At 39.6% G+C, this 16,886-nt stretch overlaps 1 protein-coding gene across 1 annotated transcript in view; it reads right to left on the bottom strand.

Moving 5' to 3' along the window:
• The window catches only part of CTNNA3 (catenin alpha 3), a 1,121,082-nt gene that overhangs the window by 218,635 nt on the left and 885,561 nt on the right, over positions 1-16,886 (bottom strand). The window contains exon 13 of the mRNA XM_058187693.1: positions 14,682-14,833. Coding sequence (XP_058043676.1) covers positions 14,682-14,833 — 152 coding nt within the window. The remainder of the gene's footprint in view (positions 1-14,681; positions 14,834-16,886) is intronic.

Below are 16,886 nucleotides of genomic sequence, written 5' to 3' on the forward strand. Positions count from 1 at the left end.
CCTTCTGTGCACGAACCCTGCCTCAAAAACATGCCTAAATAGGATGGCATATGTTAAGGGTAGTCTTGTCTCACAACCAAATGTTGTTGACTATTGAGCAGAGTACCCTTTGAGTTTACGCACGAAAGCAACTGAGAATGATTGTGGACAATAACAGTTAACATAAAAACAAACTGGGTTTTGATAATATTTTACTCTTAGGGAAAAAGCAAAATTATAGTCCAAAAACAATTCAGGTTACACACATATAAAGTCAGTCCAGGGATATTTTTCAAATATCAAGTCTTCTTACCAATCATAGAAAAACACAACAAATCAGATCTTCTTTAGTTTCATTCAGGAACAAAGTTCAATACAATACAAAACAGTCAGTAAATATTAAAGAAGCAGTAAATAGCCATGATCAAGCAATGATCATGCATAGAGCTCAAATATAGAGTTACAGCATATCAGCAGGTAACAATGGTGTAGTGTCCACACAAACCATAATTCAGCTTCCCTTAAGTATATTGGCTACAGAGCTCAGCCAATCAGGATGCATGATGATGCAACAAAGTTTTTAAAGGTACATAAAACTTGTAGCTACAAACATACAATGTTGGTTTATATATTTCCTCACCAACCAGTTGGGCAATAACAATTTCCTAACAGCATAGAGCCGGGGTGAGTGGGCAGGCCCCCCTGCAATTTATTCTACCGGTTCAGGCAAACTGGTACGAACCGGCTGAATGCCACCTCTGGGGGTAGCTACTTCTATTTATAACTTAAGAATTCTTCTCTTGGTTCCGAGAGTTCCAAGTTCTTTCTGGTTTGTGGGTTTCACACAACAGTTCTGAATCTGTGAAGATTAAGTAAGTTTCTAGCACAGCTTTCAGACAAGAAAAGGGTTACTTTCAAACACTATAGTAGTAGCTTTGTTGTCAGCTATTCTTTTTCCTGTGAGACCCTTTTTGTCTTTTCTGCTTGCAATTGTTATCTCATTTCATTTTATTCTTTTTCTTGACAAGGAACAATGGAGTTTGTTCTCTTTCAGTCTCACCTGTAGGAAGTTAGTACCCACCCCTCTCCTAGGAAAATGAGATATTTGAGAAACTACTAAAAGGGCAGAATATTTCCCCTAAAAGGGAGGCAAAAACTCTCACACACACCCCACCTTTGTCAATGGGTCGTTAAGGCCTGGGCCAGTCTATTCTACATAACAAAAATCTACCTCCTTCAGGCAGAGCTATAATAGGAATTGCGCAAAGCCCTTTCCTTACATCATCACCCAGCAAGAGCCAACCAAGCCTGGGACTCAAAAGACAACCTACAAAGTTACCCCTGCATGGCCTGACCCAATCAGAATACAAGCTGAAATTCAAAGCCCAAATAGAGGGTATAAATCTCTCTATCTCTATCTCTAACCTGTGTGCTTTTTAGCCCAGGACCTCAAAACCATGTGGTCCTGTCCACCATTAAACCACCTTTCCAAGCAGTCTCCATGTTTCCAGTGTCTTTCTCCCCACTTGGAACTGAACCCAGATGGACATTTGTTCCAACACACCCTATAGTCCTGAAGACCCATTTTCAAAAGTAGAATGGGTATATAATAAATGATCTAATCCTTAACCTACTGTAGTTTTACAGAATTTCTGACTGAAAGACAGGATTTCAGTCGTAGTATAAATAAAAGTCATGCAATTTAACAATGGAAAATGTATTAATCTACAGTTCTGTAGAATATAAAGGTAAAATGATGAGCCTTCTATTCTATGGGCCATGGCGTACTTGTCAAGAATCAAGATCTTTTTGAAACTCTCCTATCCAGATTTTTGAGATTTAAAGTCCAAATCCTGCACAGTGTGTTTAAATTTTCTTTTAATCACTGGAATTTTGGCTATAAAGCTATGTATTTGCTTCAAACGAATGGGCTCGCCTGATTTTAAATTATATTTTTCAGCCTGCCATTCAGTTTGGATGACAGAGTGGTTACTTTTGAGAAATAAATGGATATTAACACTAGAGGGTCATAATTTCAGATTTGGGTGGCATGGCTTTTTATGGTCTGATAATAGTAATGTAGATTTTAAAAATCATTATGTTAGAAATGTCATACTGAGACTTTGAAATGGTTCCCTTTGTTAGTTTCAGTACAGGAAGCATATTATATAACGGAATCGGAGAGTAAGGAGAAATGGTTAACATACCAAGATATGTTAATTAGGGAACATGATGAACTAAAAACGAAATCTAGAGGACAATTAACTGTAAAGGGATTTACTTTTCAATGATTCTTATGTATACAATTAAAAGAGAGGCTTAATTGAGACAAAAAGACAAACTGGAAACTACATTATGTACAAATGATGAGAATGTCATTGCCAAAATGCACATGTTTTTAATAAAATTTGAAATGGAGGAAGAATGTTAAAGAGGGCATGATAACGTTAGCTAAGAATTTCATTTATAATATATAGCTAGACCAATGGGAGATGGCATTGTTGAAAGGACTGAAATATACTTTATAATTTAAAAGAGAACTTTTGTATCATGGTTATATGACCTCAGAAAAAATTATCTAGGCTATATAAAAATTACTTTAAATTTATGTTGATAACATGGAAAATTGAAGGGTCATTTTATCATGGTGGACTTGTAAAAAAAATCTAGAAAATTATGGATCCAAATATAGTGATACAAAGAATTTTAAAGATCAACATTCAATCAAAATCACAATGGGTGTTTGTGTGAAATTATAGACTATCCGTTAGAAAAAAACAGGAAATATTGTTTTTTGTACATGCAGTTTTGCAACTGTGACAAAATAATTATACACACAATGCTAGAAAGATCTGGAAATACCTCCAATGGTGGAATGGCTGATGAAGATGACAATATTTGCATAAAAAAACTAAATTGTTTTGTTCGATTAAGGACAAGACAACAGTTGCATTTGTTAGTGACTGAAAACCTTTGTGGAATTTTTGTTGGAAATGCGGGAAAAAATTGTGATTTATGGATTTGATTATTAGAAAGGGTAAAATATGAAAAGAAAAGAATTAAGATGTAGCCTTAAAGAGGGAAGATAAAACTATAACTGCCATAAAGAAGATTGGAAGCTGCTTCTTTATATTTATTTCTTTATTTCTGGTGCTTCAGAAGACATTAAATCCTGAAGCTTTTCTATGAGTTTTTGGTGAGCACGGAATATATGATGGCAAATGTTTTTTTGTTTTTGTTTTTATTCTTGACATTTACAGGGTTTTTTTTTAATTTCAGAAATGAATGTTACATTTAATTATCTTAATGTGTGTTGGAGTGGTTATTTTTACATATTGGCTTTCAATATTCACTTCCAAAAATGATATGATTGGATGGCATGGAAATAATGTAAATAAATACATGAATGAATCTGAATTTCAATCTGAATTTCAATTTCAAGCTCAGCTCTCCTTTTTAAAGGCATCTTAACTTTTCCTTGTATACTGAATATCAGAAATATGACTCCCTATGTTCTCACGAAAATAAGAGATAAAATCATTTGAATTCAAACATATGTCTATGTTCTATTTGATAATTCCTTATTTATGACCTGAACAGATCAAATTGTATTGGTTGTTTCAATCATCTCTCTTGCAATTTATTTATTTATTTATTTATTTATTTATTTATTTATTTATTTATTCATATTTTCATACCACCCTTCTCCGAAGACTCAGGGCGGTGTACAGCAAATAAAACGACAATAATCCTAAAACAATTTAAAATACCGTAACAAAATTAAAAATCTAATTAAACCACTGTATACTTAAAAATATTAGATAAAAAATTACAAAAGATAAAAAAAACCCTGTTAAGAAACCCTCTAAAACCCCCAAATATTAAAATCAATTGCGAGTAATCTTTTAAATTAGTGATAGGTCATCATTAGCAAATGTCTAAAAGGCCTGAAACTTGCTGTGAAAAAGGTAAGGTATAAGATAATAGGGAATAAAAAATATGCTAAACAGTGGATAAAGAAATTATAAAAGTATCAGAGCATTCCATTCTTTACAGAAAGAATGGAAAGCTTAATTATTTTGAACCAATAATCTAGCAGGGGACTAATTGTCACTTTCAACAGATCATCTTTCAGAATAATAATGGAGTCGGAAGCAAGATGCTTGTCAATCATTTGACATTCTGCTGTTACCACAGGAATATAGTATGCATGTATGTTAAATTTCATTTGGTCCCTAAATATTTACTTTTTTTGAGGAATTGCTTGAATTGTGAGCATCACTACCGTGTTTCCCCAGAAATAAGACTGGCTCTTATATTAATTTTTGCTCCAAATTAAGGGTTTATTTTCTGGTTAGGTCTTATTTTGGGGGAAATACGGTACTAAATGCATCTATCTGGCTGACAACCTTAACTGGGGCTTATTTTGGGGGTAGGGCTTATATTATGAGCATCCTGAAAAATCATGCTAGGTTGGGTCTTATTTTCGGGGAAACAGGATATTAGCAATCTAAGTTAACAATATCAGCTGACAGGTTCTGTGTTGCACACAGGCAGCTCATCATAGTTACAGGGTTAAAACTTCCATTGAGAGTGTCTCTTTCATGTTGGAAGGAAGCCTCATGAATTGATGTTGTTTATCTGCCTCTCTCAGTTACATTTTGATCAAGAATCTTCACTCACATTAGCACTGAATTCCTTATATAATCAGAAGCCTGATGCCTCTGGCAGGGAATCAATGTATCCCAGCCAGCAGCTGGCCATAATGCATGCTAATTTCCTCACCTTGGCTGCTGCGGAAGGTTTACATGCCTAAATAATGCAGAGATATGCTGAAATGCCTAATACATGGCTTAAAATAAATCTACGATTGATTGTCTAGTACCTAGGTAAACGCATCCCTCATTCCAAATGCAGGCTTTCTCCTGGCATTCTCCTTTTTTGTTGGTCAAAATGCCCACCCTAGTTTTGTGGGGATGAGATCAGTGCAGAAGTGAAATCCAGCAGATTCTGACAGGTATTGGAGAACCGGTAGCGGAAATTTTTGAGCAGTTCAGAGAACCGGTAGCAGAAATTTTGAGTAGTTTGGAGAATCAGCAAATACCACCTCTGGCTGGCCCCAGAGTGGGATGGGAATAGAGACTTTGCAATATCCTTCCCCCAGGAGTGGGGAGGGAATGACGATTTTGCAGTATCCTTCCCCTGGAGTGGGGTGGGAATGTAGATTTTGCAGTATCCTTCCCTGGAGTGGGGAGAGAATGTAGATTTTGCAATATCCTTCCCCTGCCAGGCCCACCAAGCCACACCACGCCCATCAAGCCACACCCACAGAACCAGTAGTAAAAAAAATTGGATTTCACCAGTGATCCAGTGCTAGTAGTTAGTGGGCCTTGTGATATGAAAACAAACCCTGCAATAAATGCCTCAGGTAAGTGGTGGACTATGCTGAAATTTAGGCAACAGAAATGTTTTGTTGGTTTTTCTCAGAATGCAGTGTCCTAATATAGATAAATCATGTTTAATACTAAGGCCTTGGAGCTTGATGCCTAATCTATCTTCCTACCAAGTAGTATCACTTGCGCCACCGCCACCCCCAACCCCCAGTTGATAGAGGAAGGAAAGAGAGAATACAGCATTTGGGGGGAAGGAAAGAAAGTATGAGAGATTAGTTTAGGATACTTATTACTTGAAGGCTTATTAATATTAGGAATTGTCCCCTGGGGCACCGATCATTGGATATGTACAGCCATCCTGGAAAGTACATTGAAAATAAAATAAAATAATGGCTTGTTGTTGTTGTTACTTGTGAAGTCGTGTCCGACCCATCGCGACCCCATGGACAACTTTCTTCCAGGCCTTCCTGTCCTCTACCATCCTCTAGAGTCCATTTAATCTCACACTTACTTCTTCAGTGACTCCATCCAGCCACTTCGTTCTCTGCTGTCCCGTTCTTCTTTTGCCCTCCATCGTTCCCAGCATTAGGCTCTTCTCCAGTGAGTCCTCCCTTCTCATTAGGTGGCCAAAGTATTTGAGTTTCATCTTTAGGATCTGGCTTTCTAAAGAGCAGTCAGGGTTGATCTCCTCTAAGAATGACCGGGTTGATCACCTTGCAGTCCAAGGGACTCACAGGAGTCTTCTCCAGCCACCATAGTTCAAAGATTTGATGGCTTACAGTAACCTATAATTTCAGCTGATACGTCTACAAATGTTCTTGTTTCCAGATTAGTGTGGCGCATTTTCAAAAAACACCAATTATTTTAATCAACTGGAAACACTGCAGCCATGCATACTGCTTTCTCGCTTATCAAGAGACAGTGATGCTACAATTGTCCTTGTCACTGAGCTTCACACTGACATGCATCGTCTAACACATAGTGCGGCTCACTGGAAGAGATTTCTGTCCCTAAACAAATGCTCATGCCTTCAGCAACTGCTCTGATTTTTTTTTTCTAACTCAACTAACTGCATTGCAAAAAAAAAAAAGACAAATCTTCCCATTCTTATCAAAGAAGAGTTTGTCAACAGCGCAGGAACCCTGATCTCACTCTGCCTTGCAGCTGGGTAGCATTATTTTCTCAGATGTTTAAAGGGGTAAAGTGACTTGACAGGTTCCCTGTCTAAGCAACTGCTCAGATTGTGTTTGCATACAACCAGAAAAAAACACACATTGTGTTGTTATTTGCATTTTAAAATGAAGCTGGAATTGATCTGGGCTGATTTGACTCTGAGATTCTTGCCACTGTTATGACAGCCCAAGTGAAGAGAAGAACAGCAAATTTACAATAGATCTACCATGTTTCCCCGAAAATAAGACCCTGTCTTATATTTTTTTGAAAAATAAGCACTTGGCCTTATTTTTGGGGAGGTCTTATTATTTTGGAGCACGTGAAGCAAGACGGGCTCCTCTTGCCATCTTACTTGATTTCCAGCTCTGCTATTAAATATTTTCGTGGAGGGCTTATTTTCGGAGGGAGGCTTATTTTAGTACATGCACTCAAAAGCCTAATTGGGCTTATTATCAGGGGTTGTCTTATTTTGGGGAAATATCTAGCTAGCTAGCTAGATGATAGATGATAGATGATACTGTGTTTTCCCAAAAATAAGACTCCATCTTATATTTTTTTAAACCCTGAAATAAGCACTTGGCCTTATTGCCATGCTCTCAAAAGCCTGATTGGGCTTATTATAAGGGGATGTCTTATTTCCGGGGAAACAGGGTTATCAGCTTTCATTCTCACTCTAGAAGTGGACCTAGGTGGCTTTCTTGGAACAGAAAGGTGGAGCTGGAACAGCGGGGATAAAATGTGATCATAGGTCTTGTGTATAGGCTTTGTTTAGAAAATACATTGTCATTATCTACTGCTGACACTTTAGCAAAAAACAATGTGGGGACAAAATTGCCACCATGCGATTTGTTTCACTATTGGAAATGCCAATGAAGAATTGTACCTTAGTCACTTTAGAGCCATTGGTTAGATTATTTTCCAAACAGCCAGTCAGTATCTTCTGGAAAGCTAAAGCGGGGGTGGGAGGCACAGAAGACAAGGGTTTGTGAGAAGCCCCCCCCCAAAAGAATGAAATATTTTGGGAAATATTAAAAAAGGCATAATATTATATTTTCCTAAAGGAGAAATGAAGAAACATGTTTTTTAGAGGCAGAAAGCAGCCCCCAAGTCTTTCTTAATAGCCCACAACTGTTGTGACCCAGGCCCAAGTAGGTAGTAATAAACTTAGTCCATGGAAAAAACAAACTTTATTCGAACAGCTGGGAATTACTTCTTCCCAGCGTCAGCACCTGGAGGCTCCAACTGGTTCAGAATGCGGCCGCGCGGGTAATAGTGGGAACAACCCAAGGCTCCCATGTAACACCTGTCCTGCGCGAGCTGCACTGAGTTCTGGTGGTCTTCGGGTGCAATTCAAGGTGTTGGTTATCACCTTTAAAGCGCTCCATGGCATAGGACCGGGTTATCTACGAGACCACCTGCTGCTACCAATAGCTTCCCATCGACCTGTGCGCTCCCATAGAGAGGGTCTCCTCAGGGTGCCGTCGGTCAAACAATGCAGACTGGCAACCCCCAGGGGGAAAGCCTTCTCTGTGGGGGCTCCTGCCCTCTGGAATGAGCTGCCTCTGAGGATATGTCAACTTCCTGATCTCCGGACCTTTCACGGCGAGCTAAAGACCTTTCTATTTCATCGTACAGGGCTGGCTTAATGAAGTTTTTTTATTGGGGTTTTATTATAGTCTTATATTCCTTCAGCCTTTAATTTAAGTAGTTTTAAAATGTTTTTTAACTTTTCTGAGTTGTGTTTTTACCCTGGCTGTAAACCGCCCTGAGTCCTTCGGGAGAAGGGCGGTATATAAATTAAATAAATAAATAAATGAATGAATAAAATTCAACTCAAACAAATGCCTCCCAACACAAATTCCTCAGTTATCTAACAAACCTTAGTCCAATTAGGCAAACTGCCAAAGGCCCTTCCTGGCAAATGTCCAGAAGCCACAAAAACAAAGATGTACACGAAGCAGAAGACGGAGCAGAAGACACAGCTACAACGTTGTTTTCCGGCAAAGCTGAAACACCGCTGGTCTGTTTTAAGCCTTATGGGAGGGGCCAATCATCTCTTGGCCCTACTCCCGAGTTGTCCTCTCTGCTTGAGCTGCTCTTGCCTTCTGGCAGCTCTTCTCATGTGTGGCTCCTCCTGTTCCTCTGCCTCACTACTATCAGGCTCTGGAGTCCGCACCTCACTTCCTGATGGCCCTGGCCTCACCTCAGCCTCATCGCTGTCCAAATCCATTGCCAGCTCGGTAGGCTGCTGACGGACCACAACAACAACAGATGCCAGCACTTAAGGAGATAAAGAGCTTATTGAAAGAGTAAAACCAACTATCTAGATGGCTCCATTCATACGCAAAGCAAACACTGCAGGCAGACATCCACTGAAGACAGGATATTTCCAAACTCCTTGCAGCAAAGTTTGACAGCTAACAAAAGCAGAGTGTGGTAGGATTAGAACAAGGAGACCCTCACCCAAGTTCCAACACAGGACAAAAGCCGTTAGCCACAATAGGAATTGCCCAACACCCTTTTAGAGACACAAAGCCCATATTGCACAATTCCCAAACTTCAAAGTTACAGAAATTATAAAGGATCCCTCCACCTATTCAGTCATTTGGTCAGCTGGCTCAGAACCATAAACCCTGCTGGTTTATTGGTTCTGCTCACCAAGAAACAGAGTCTTTCTTGACAATCAGCCTCCATGTTGTTTCCAGCGCCTTTCTCCCAGCTTGGAAGTGAACCAGATGGATTTTCCTGTTGTGTAGCAGATTGGACTGAAAGTGATAAATCCTAAGAACAACTTGCCCTGAAGGAGGTTGGCAAATGCTTTCAGGTGACCAAATTACACATCGGTTAACTTAGGGAATAACGGATTGCCTTTTTGGTGGAGGAAGGGCAAGTTGTACCTGCTGAATTTTCTGGATAATGACAGCAAGAGTTCTTTTCAATCTGAGGAAAACTCTTGGATCCTCTTTGCTTGGAGGTGGGGATATTTGAAGGGAGGGAAAGAGGGAGGGAGGGGGAGAGAGAGAGAGAGGTGTCTTCCATGTGTTTACTCAAGCAGGCACATTTCCATACACTCTCTGTTCTAATTCATTTGAGACAATTTTCCTACATTTTTGGCTTCATCACATTTATACGGTTCTGCAACCCAACAAGACAGAAACAGACTTCAGAGGGTAATTAGAACTGCAGAAAAAACAATGGCTACCAACCTGCCTTCCATTGAAGGCCTGTATACTGCACGAGTCAAAAAGAGTGAAAATATGAAAATATTTACAGACCCCTCACAACCTGGACATAAACTGTTTCAACTCCTACACTCAAAACAACGCTACAGAGAGCACTGCACACCAGAACAATTAGACACAAGAACACTTTTTTCCCGAACACCATCACTCTGCTAAACAAATAGTTCCCTCAACACTGTCAAACTATTTATTAAGTCTGCACTACTATTAATCTTCTCACTGTTCCCATCTCCTTCCACTTATGACTGTATGACTGTAACTTTGTTTCTTGTATTCTTACGATTTGTATTGATATTGTTTCCTGATTGCTTATTTGTACCCTATGACTATCATTAAGTGTTGTTCCTTAGAATTGTTGATGAACATATCTTTTCTTTCACTGAGAGCATATGCACCAAGACAAATTCCTTGTGTGTCCAATCACACTTGGCCAATTAAAAATTCTATTCTATTCTATTCTATTCTATTCTATTCTATTCTATTCTATTCTATTCTATTCTATTCCATTCCATTCCATTCCATTCCATTTTATCTATATGAATAAATAGCTACATATTAATTATTTTACTAAATACTACAACTATGCAGATTTTAAAAAAATGGCCAATGCACCTAATATATGGTTATAAAGTCAGTGATAATAACATTTAGAAAACTGTTAACAGCTTATTTGAAGTGTTCATTTCATGTGTAAATTCAATATTTATAAGTTTGGTTCTGAAAACCCCAATATCACTTAGTCCCTACAGCCTAGTATTTTGCAACTTCTCTTGGAAGAATTGTGCAAAAAAAAAAAAAAAACACATTGTATAGCATGCGAATAAAATTAAAATGTGTTTCTTAGAAGGAAAACTCGTTTTTCTTTCCAAAAGATGAAAGTCAACATTCCTTAGAAATATGCATTGATGAATTTGCTCATCTAATAATAAAAAGTGTTCATTCTGCATTGATGATGTTCATGTGGGTGCAGTATTTGAAAGGAATGTGTCAGTTAGCAAATAATTTGGTTTTTTTGATGTACAGGCAAGAATCTACTTTTCTATAAAACTTCTAAAAAGCTTTTATAAGCATGAATGACATACTCAACTTGCCTATCACGTCTAACTAATTTGCATATAAAAATCAAAGGACTCAGTTCTAGCACTGAATCTATTGGATTTAAAGATTCTAAGATGGCCTCTTCAGGTGTCCAACTTCTCTGGATCTGCCTCAGACAGATAAAGCCAGCTGGTGTCCTTCCTGGTTCAGAAAGCGTTTCTCCATTGGGCAACTTGGAGATGTGTAGATTCTAACTCCCAGTATGCTGACTGGGAAATTCTGGGACTTAAAAGTCTACACATTTTCAAGTTGTCAAAGTTGAGGAACACTGTTGCAGAGGATGACGACTATTGGTAAGTTGGGAGGAGCAAGACAATGTCATTCTGTATGTGTAGTAGTTGTGCAGCGGCATCTAGTAAAGAATGTGCTTGTACAGGAAAAAGGCATGAAAAAACAGAGCACCTGAAAATAGGACCCAAAAGACAGAAGTATGAATAGAAAATGGAACACCCATGAGGAGAGATTATGGACGACAAAAGGAAGGAGCAATGAAAACAGAGGTGGTATTCAGCAGGTTCTGACCAGTTCAGGAGAACCGGTAGTGGAAATTTTGAGTAGTTCAGAGAAGCGGTAAATACCACCTCTGACTGGCCCCGCCCCCATCTATTCTCTACCTCCCAAGTCCTAGCTGATCGGGAGGAAATGGGGATTTTGCAGTAACCTTTCCCTGGAGTGGGGAGGGAATGGAGATTTTACCGTATCCATCCCCTGGAGTAGGGAGGGAATGGAGATTTTACAGTATCCTTCCCCTACCACGCCTACCAAGCCATGGCCACCAAGCCACGCCCACCAAGCCATGCCACGCCCACCAAGCCATGCCATGGCCACCAAGCCATGGCCACCAAGCCATGGCCACCAAGCAATGCCATGGCCACCAAGCCCCACAGAACCAGTAGGAAAATTTTTTGAATCCTACCACTGAATGAAAAGCAGTGAGAAGTGAAGTAGGATGAAAAGTCACTGTTACACTATAACGTGTTTCACATTTTAAGGTTTAGCTGTTTCTTTGCTGCATACTGCCTTGGCTTTCTGTGGAATGGAACAGAAGGCTGGAAGAGGAGCCTGATTTCAAATAAATGACTGCATGGGAAAGACTGATTCTGTTTAACTCAATGTAGCCCCACCAGTTTGTCTTTCAATGTAGATCAGAGAAGAGAGTTTATTGCGATTTTCAGTCATCCAGATCATGGTTGTCCTAAAGATGCTTTTTCAAGGGCCGTGGTAGCTCAGGCTGTTAGAAGCCTGTTATTAGAACACAGCAGCCTGCAATTACTGCAGGTTCAAGCCCGGCCCAAGGTTGATTCAGCCTTCCATCCTTTATAAGATAGGTAAAATGAGGACCCAGATTGTTGGGGGGGGCAATAAGTTGACTTTGTAAATATACAAATAGAATGAGACTATTGCCTTATACACTGTAAGCCGCCCTGAGTCTTCGGAGAAGGGCGGGATATAAATGTAAATAAATAAAAAACAAAACAAAAAAAACTGGACTTTCTGGTTTTTCTTTGAAGATGTTTCACTTCTCATTCAAGAAGCTTCTTCAGCTCTGAAGAACTGAAGAAGCTTCCAGAGCTGAAGAAGCTTCTTGGATGAGAAGCAAAACATCTTCAAAGAAAATGTCTGTATATCGGACATTAATATGATTGAGCGGGTCCAGAGGTATTTCAGAGAAGAGTACTCCACTCCTCTATTCACAATAGAATCCCTTATGCCACCAGGCTTGAAATTTTGAGCTTGGACAAAATACACAAAATTATGTACACAAAACTGTCTGCTACAATGTCTTATCTTTCAATGACTTCTTCAGCTGCAACCTCAATAATACATAGGCAAACAATCGGTACAAACTCAAGGTAAACCGCTCTAAACTCGATTGCAGAAAATACGACTTCAGCAACAGAGTGGTCAATGCCTGGAATGCTCTACCTGACTCCGTTGTTACATCATCAAGCCCCCGCAGCTTCAACCTTAAACTGTCTGCCGTGGACCTCACCCCATTCCTAAGCAGTTCATAAAGGGGGCATGCATAAATGCACCAGCGTGCCTACCGTTTCTGTCCTACTGTCCCCATTTATTGGTATTTGTTCTGTCCCTCTTCGCCTCCGTCGAGCGATGGCTTAATTAGCCGGCACTATCAGCTCTGGCAGCAAAATAGCGAGCGCTTGCCAAGTGTCTCTGTTATCTCCCTCGACGCCGATGAGTCAAACAGTACTTCAGCTCTTAGTTAAGCAGTTAATTTGCCTGCTACAAAGAGGCACAGCAGCTCTTGCTGCCTTTATATCCTATGGGGTGTGGCTCCATGACTTAGCACTTCCTAGGCCTGCCCCACCCCTGCTTCTGTTGTTCCCTCCTCTCCTGCCTACGAAACCTAGGGTCCAGCCAGGCCTGATTGCCATCAGCTGGGTCTGGAGGCGTGGCCTGGGGGGGTGGGAAGAGTCAGGGGACGGAGGCCTAGTTATCTCTTCCCCCTGGCTTGCCTCTGGCTCCTGGAACTGAGCCAGGGAAGCCGGTGCTCCTGTGGTAAGTCCTGACGGCCCTTCCCCCTCACTATCCAAGTCACTTTCTAGCAGCAGGCTGGCTCCAAGTCACTTTCTGGCAGGAGGACCAGCTCGGGGGGGCGCAGACACAACAGTATTCATTTCCTTCGTTCATGTCCATGTTCGTATTCATACCTTGTACATGTTTGACAAATAAATAAATAAATAAATAAATAAATACCAGAAAATCCGGTTGCCTCTTGAAAAAGCGTCTTTGGGACATCAAAGAAGAATATTCACCAATTTTCAGATTCAAGCACCATGCTGCTGGGAGTGGACCTGAATACGGTTCTAGCCCTGTGCGTGGTTTGTGGGTATCTGAAACCCAGTGATTGATTTATACTTTACTCTAAGGGCAGGATAGCCTCCCCACATGCTGATTCCATGTGGGGAGTATTTAGAAATAAGATACATTTACAGCTTGAAGAGGTATTTCTCATCATTATCTATTTACAGTATTGTCGTGTCCCACTCCTCCGCTGACAGCCGGATCAGGGAAATCCGAATCAGGTGTGCCTCTGCAGCTCTTGCCAAAGTCCTAGCAAAGTCCTCAGGGCAGGCAGGAGACCAGAAAGTGACTTCAGCAAGATACGTTTAGACTTTGCCTGACTCAGAGAATGCCAGAAAGCAGGTCCTTTATATAGGCCATGGGGTGTGGCTCTATGACTCAGCACTTATCCAGGCCTGCCCCTCCCTTCCTTCTGTTGCCTCTGTCTATCAAGTCTTCTGACGCGAGGGTCACTCCAGTCTGCAGCTGTTGGCAATTGACCTCCCTCAGGCTCACATGCTGTGGAGGAGGGGGAGCGGTCTAGTTGCTCCGTTTGCCTGGGCATGGAGCCAGAGCTGGGGGCTGGAGATACTTCCTCCTCTTCAGCCTGTCTGGGCATGGAGCCAGGGCTGGGGCCGGGAAGCATACTAGGACATTCCTCCGTGTTCGGAAGCAGATAAGAAGGCCCTGGCTGTGGTGAGATCGGACGAGACACAACAAATATATCTTTAAAGAAGGAAGAAAAATCCTGGGACATCGGGAAGAAATGTACAGTGCATTTTTTTTACCTGTAGTAGATACAGTACATCCATGATGCGATAATGCGATTTTATTCAGCAGCATTCATATACTTTTCATTATACTCAAAAAATACCCCGGAAACTGCTACTTCCACATTAATTTTGTTTAGTTTCTGCCCATATTAATGTTGCATAGCAATATTAATGACACATCTGTTAATTAGAAATGAATGAAAGAATCAAACACTTACCCGAATCATCATAACTGAACATCTAATGTCATGAACTGTGTCGTAAATCTTCTTAGAGATGTCAACAAATTGATTATCATCAAACAGATGAATCGTATTCCTGCTTAAGTTTTCCAGCGCGGTGTTGACTTGAGTAATAAATTCTGGAATCACTGTCAAATAAATTTTTTAAAAAGTGGCTGTTGAATGACTTTTAAACTCCTCTATTTTAATTGTGAACAGCATTGAGTTGAGACTGGCTTACAACTAGCATGTTTCAAGTTTATTTTGCCTTTCTGAAACCATTCTTCAATTTAACGAAAATGAAATTTAGTTGAAAAGTAATTCATGAAATTCATGAAATGATCATCAATGTTCCTGAACTTTCCTTATTTATAAGCTGGCCTAAATTGTGTAAACACACACACACACACACACACACACACACACACACACACACACACACATACATACATACTTTCCAAGAGCCAATGTATATATAAATTTGATGGACTATCTTCTTGAGATTTAGCTAAAGGACATCAAAGAATAATAGCTTCAGGCAAGTCCTTGGGTTAATAAAATACTTCGTCAGCTCAGTTGAAGACAGGGAGGATCAGGAATATATCTATTTTTGTTCCTGAATCTGAATACTGCATATTAATCTGATTATTGTATCTGGGCAACTTGTAGTCTTAGCTAAACTTAAAAGCATGCTGCCCATACCTTCCCTATATCCTTCCTCTTTTTTGGGGGGGGGGGAGAAGGAGGAAGTAATGCCAGAAAGATGAAGATAGGTCATGGAATGAACATACAGGCATTAGTAGAGACTGTACTGAAATTAGATGAACAAATAAAGGTATAGAAGCAGAGGGCAGAAATGAAGAGGCTTCTCCCCGGTCTCAAACTGAAATATTCAGAATTCTGAATTACAATGTACCATATTTTTCAGAGTATAAGACACACCTTTCCCTCCCTAAAAAGGAGTGAAAATTTAGGTGCATCTTAAACACTAAGTGCAGCCTTGCCCACCCACTGGCCCCCACCCTTTGGCCTCTGCCTCCCAGCAATTTACCTCCTTGCAGCAAGCAGCGAGAAGAAACTGCCCATTTCAGCTTCAGCACAGCCTAATTAGCACAAGTTGATTGTTGGTTGGATCAGCCTCCCGACTCTCAGCTGTTTCAGGCTGCAGGGATTGCCATTGCCTATTACAGCGCGGGCCTCTGCTGCTTGCTGCAAGGAGGTAAATTGCTGGGAGCAGATTTTTTTTTTCCTTGTGCTAATCAAGCTGTGCTGAAAATGAAAATGAAAGTAAAATAGCTGTTTGTTGTTTGCTGCAACGAGGCAAAATTGCTGGGAGGCAGAGGCAGATTTCTTTTTCTTGTTTTCTTCACCAAAAAAGGTAGGTGCGTCTTATAGTCCGGAGCGTCTTATACTCTGAAAAATACAGTAGTTTTGTTAATATGAATTATTAGGATTTTTTTTCCAATAGGCATGTAGATATCATGGTCATAACAAAATTATTTGTTTTATTGATACTAATAAACCATTAGTATTAAACATTAAGGACTTTCAGAATGTTAATTTTTTATTTCTATTTATTTGTTTGATCAGTAGACTGTGATCTTACCTTGCCTTCAAGAACTCAGACAGAATTAAAAATACAGTTACTATTACTACTACTTACCAATATTATAACTACTATCGTTACTAATAATAGAAACATTTAGGAAAAATAAACATCTAATTTAATAGTAACAACAAAATACCGATAGAGTAGATTCATATTCTTTGAATTTCTGAATTTTACATGATTGCTAACAAGAAAATTTTTAAGGTAATGGTAAAGAAAAAAAATAGGAATAATACAAATAATAACAATAATAGTAAAAAAATTATTAATAGATGAAATCTTTAAAACCGTTGCTGATTTGCTATTTTTTAGGTAATGCTATTTCCCACACTTTAAAATACCATTGAGGCAAAGAAAATTTGTACATAAAATGGGTTTTTAAAAAACTGTTCAGGACTTGAAGAAAAACGCCTTCACTTGACAAATTTCTGAGAATTCCGTGTTTCGGTACCACAAAATTCAGAACATTTTGAGTGATGCACCATACCAAATAATGTTAACTACCCTTGTTTCTCTGTTGTTGTTTTTTTAGTTCTAAACCAACTACAAAAAGCACGTGTTTAGCCTACAAAAATTATACAAAGTGGTTAAAG

This window comes from Ahaetulla prasina, chromosome 6, assembly GCF_028640845.1.
Source record: "Ahaetulla prasina isolate Xishuangbanna chromosome 6, ASM2864084v1, whole genome shotgun sequence".
Taxonomy (NCBI): Eukaryota; Metazoa; Chordata; class Lepidosauria; order Squamata; family Colubridae; genus Ahaetulla; species Ahaetulla prasina.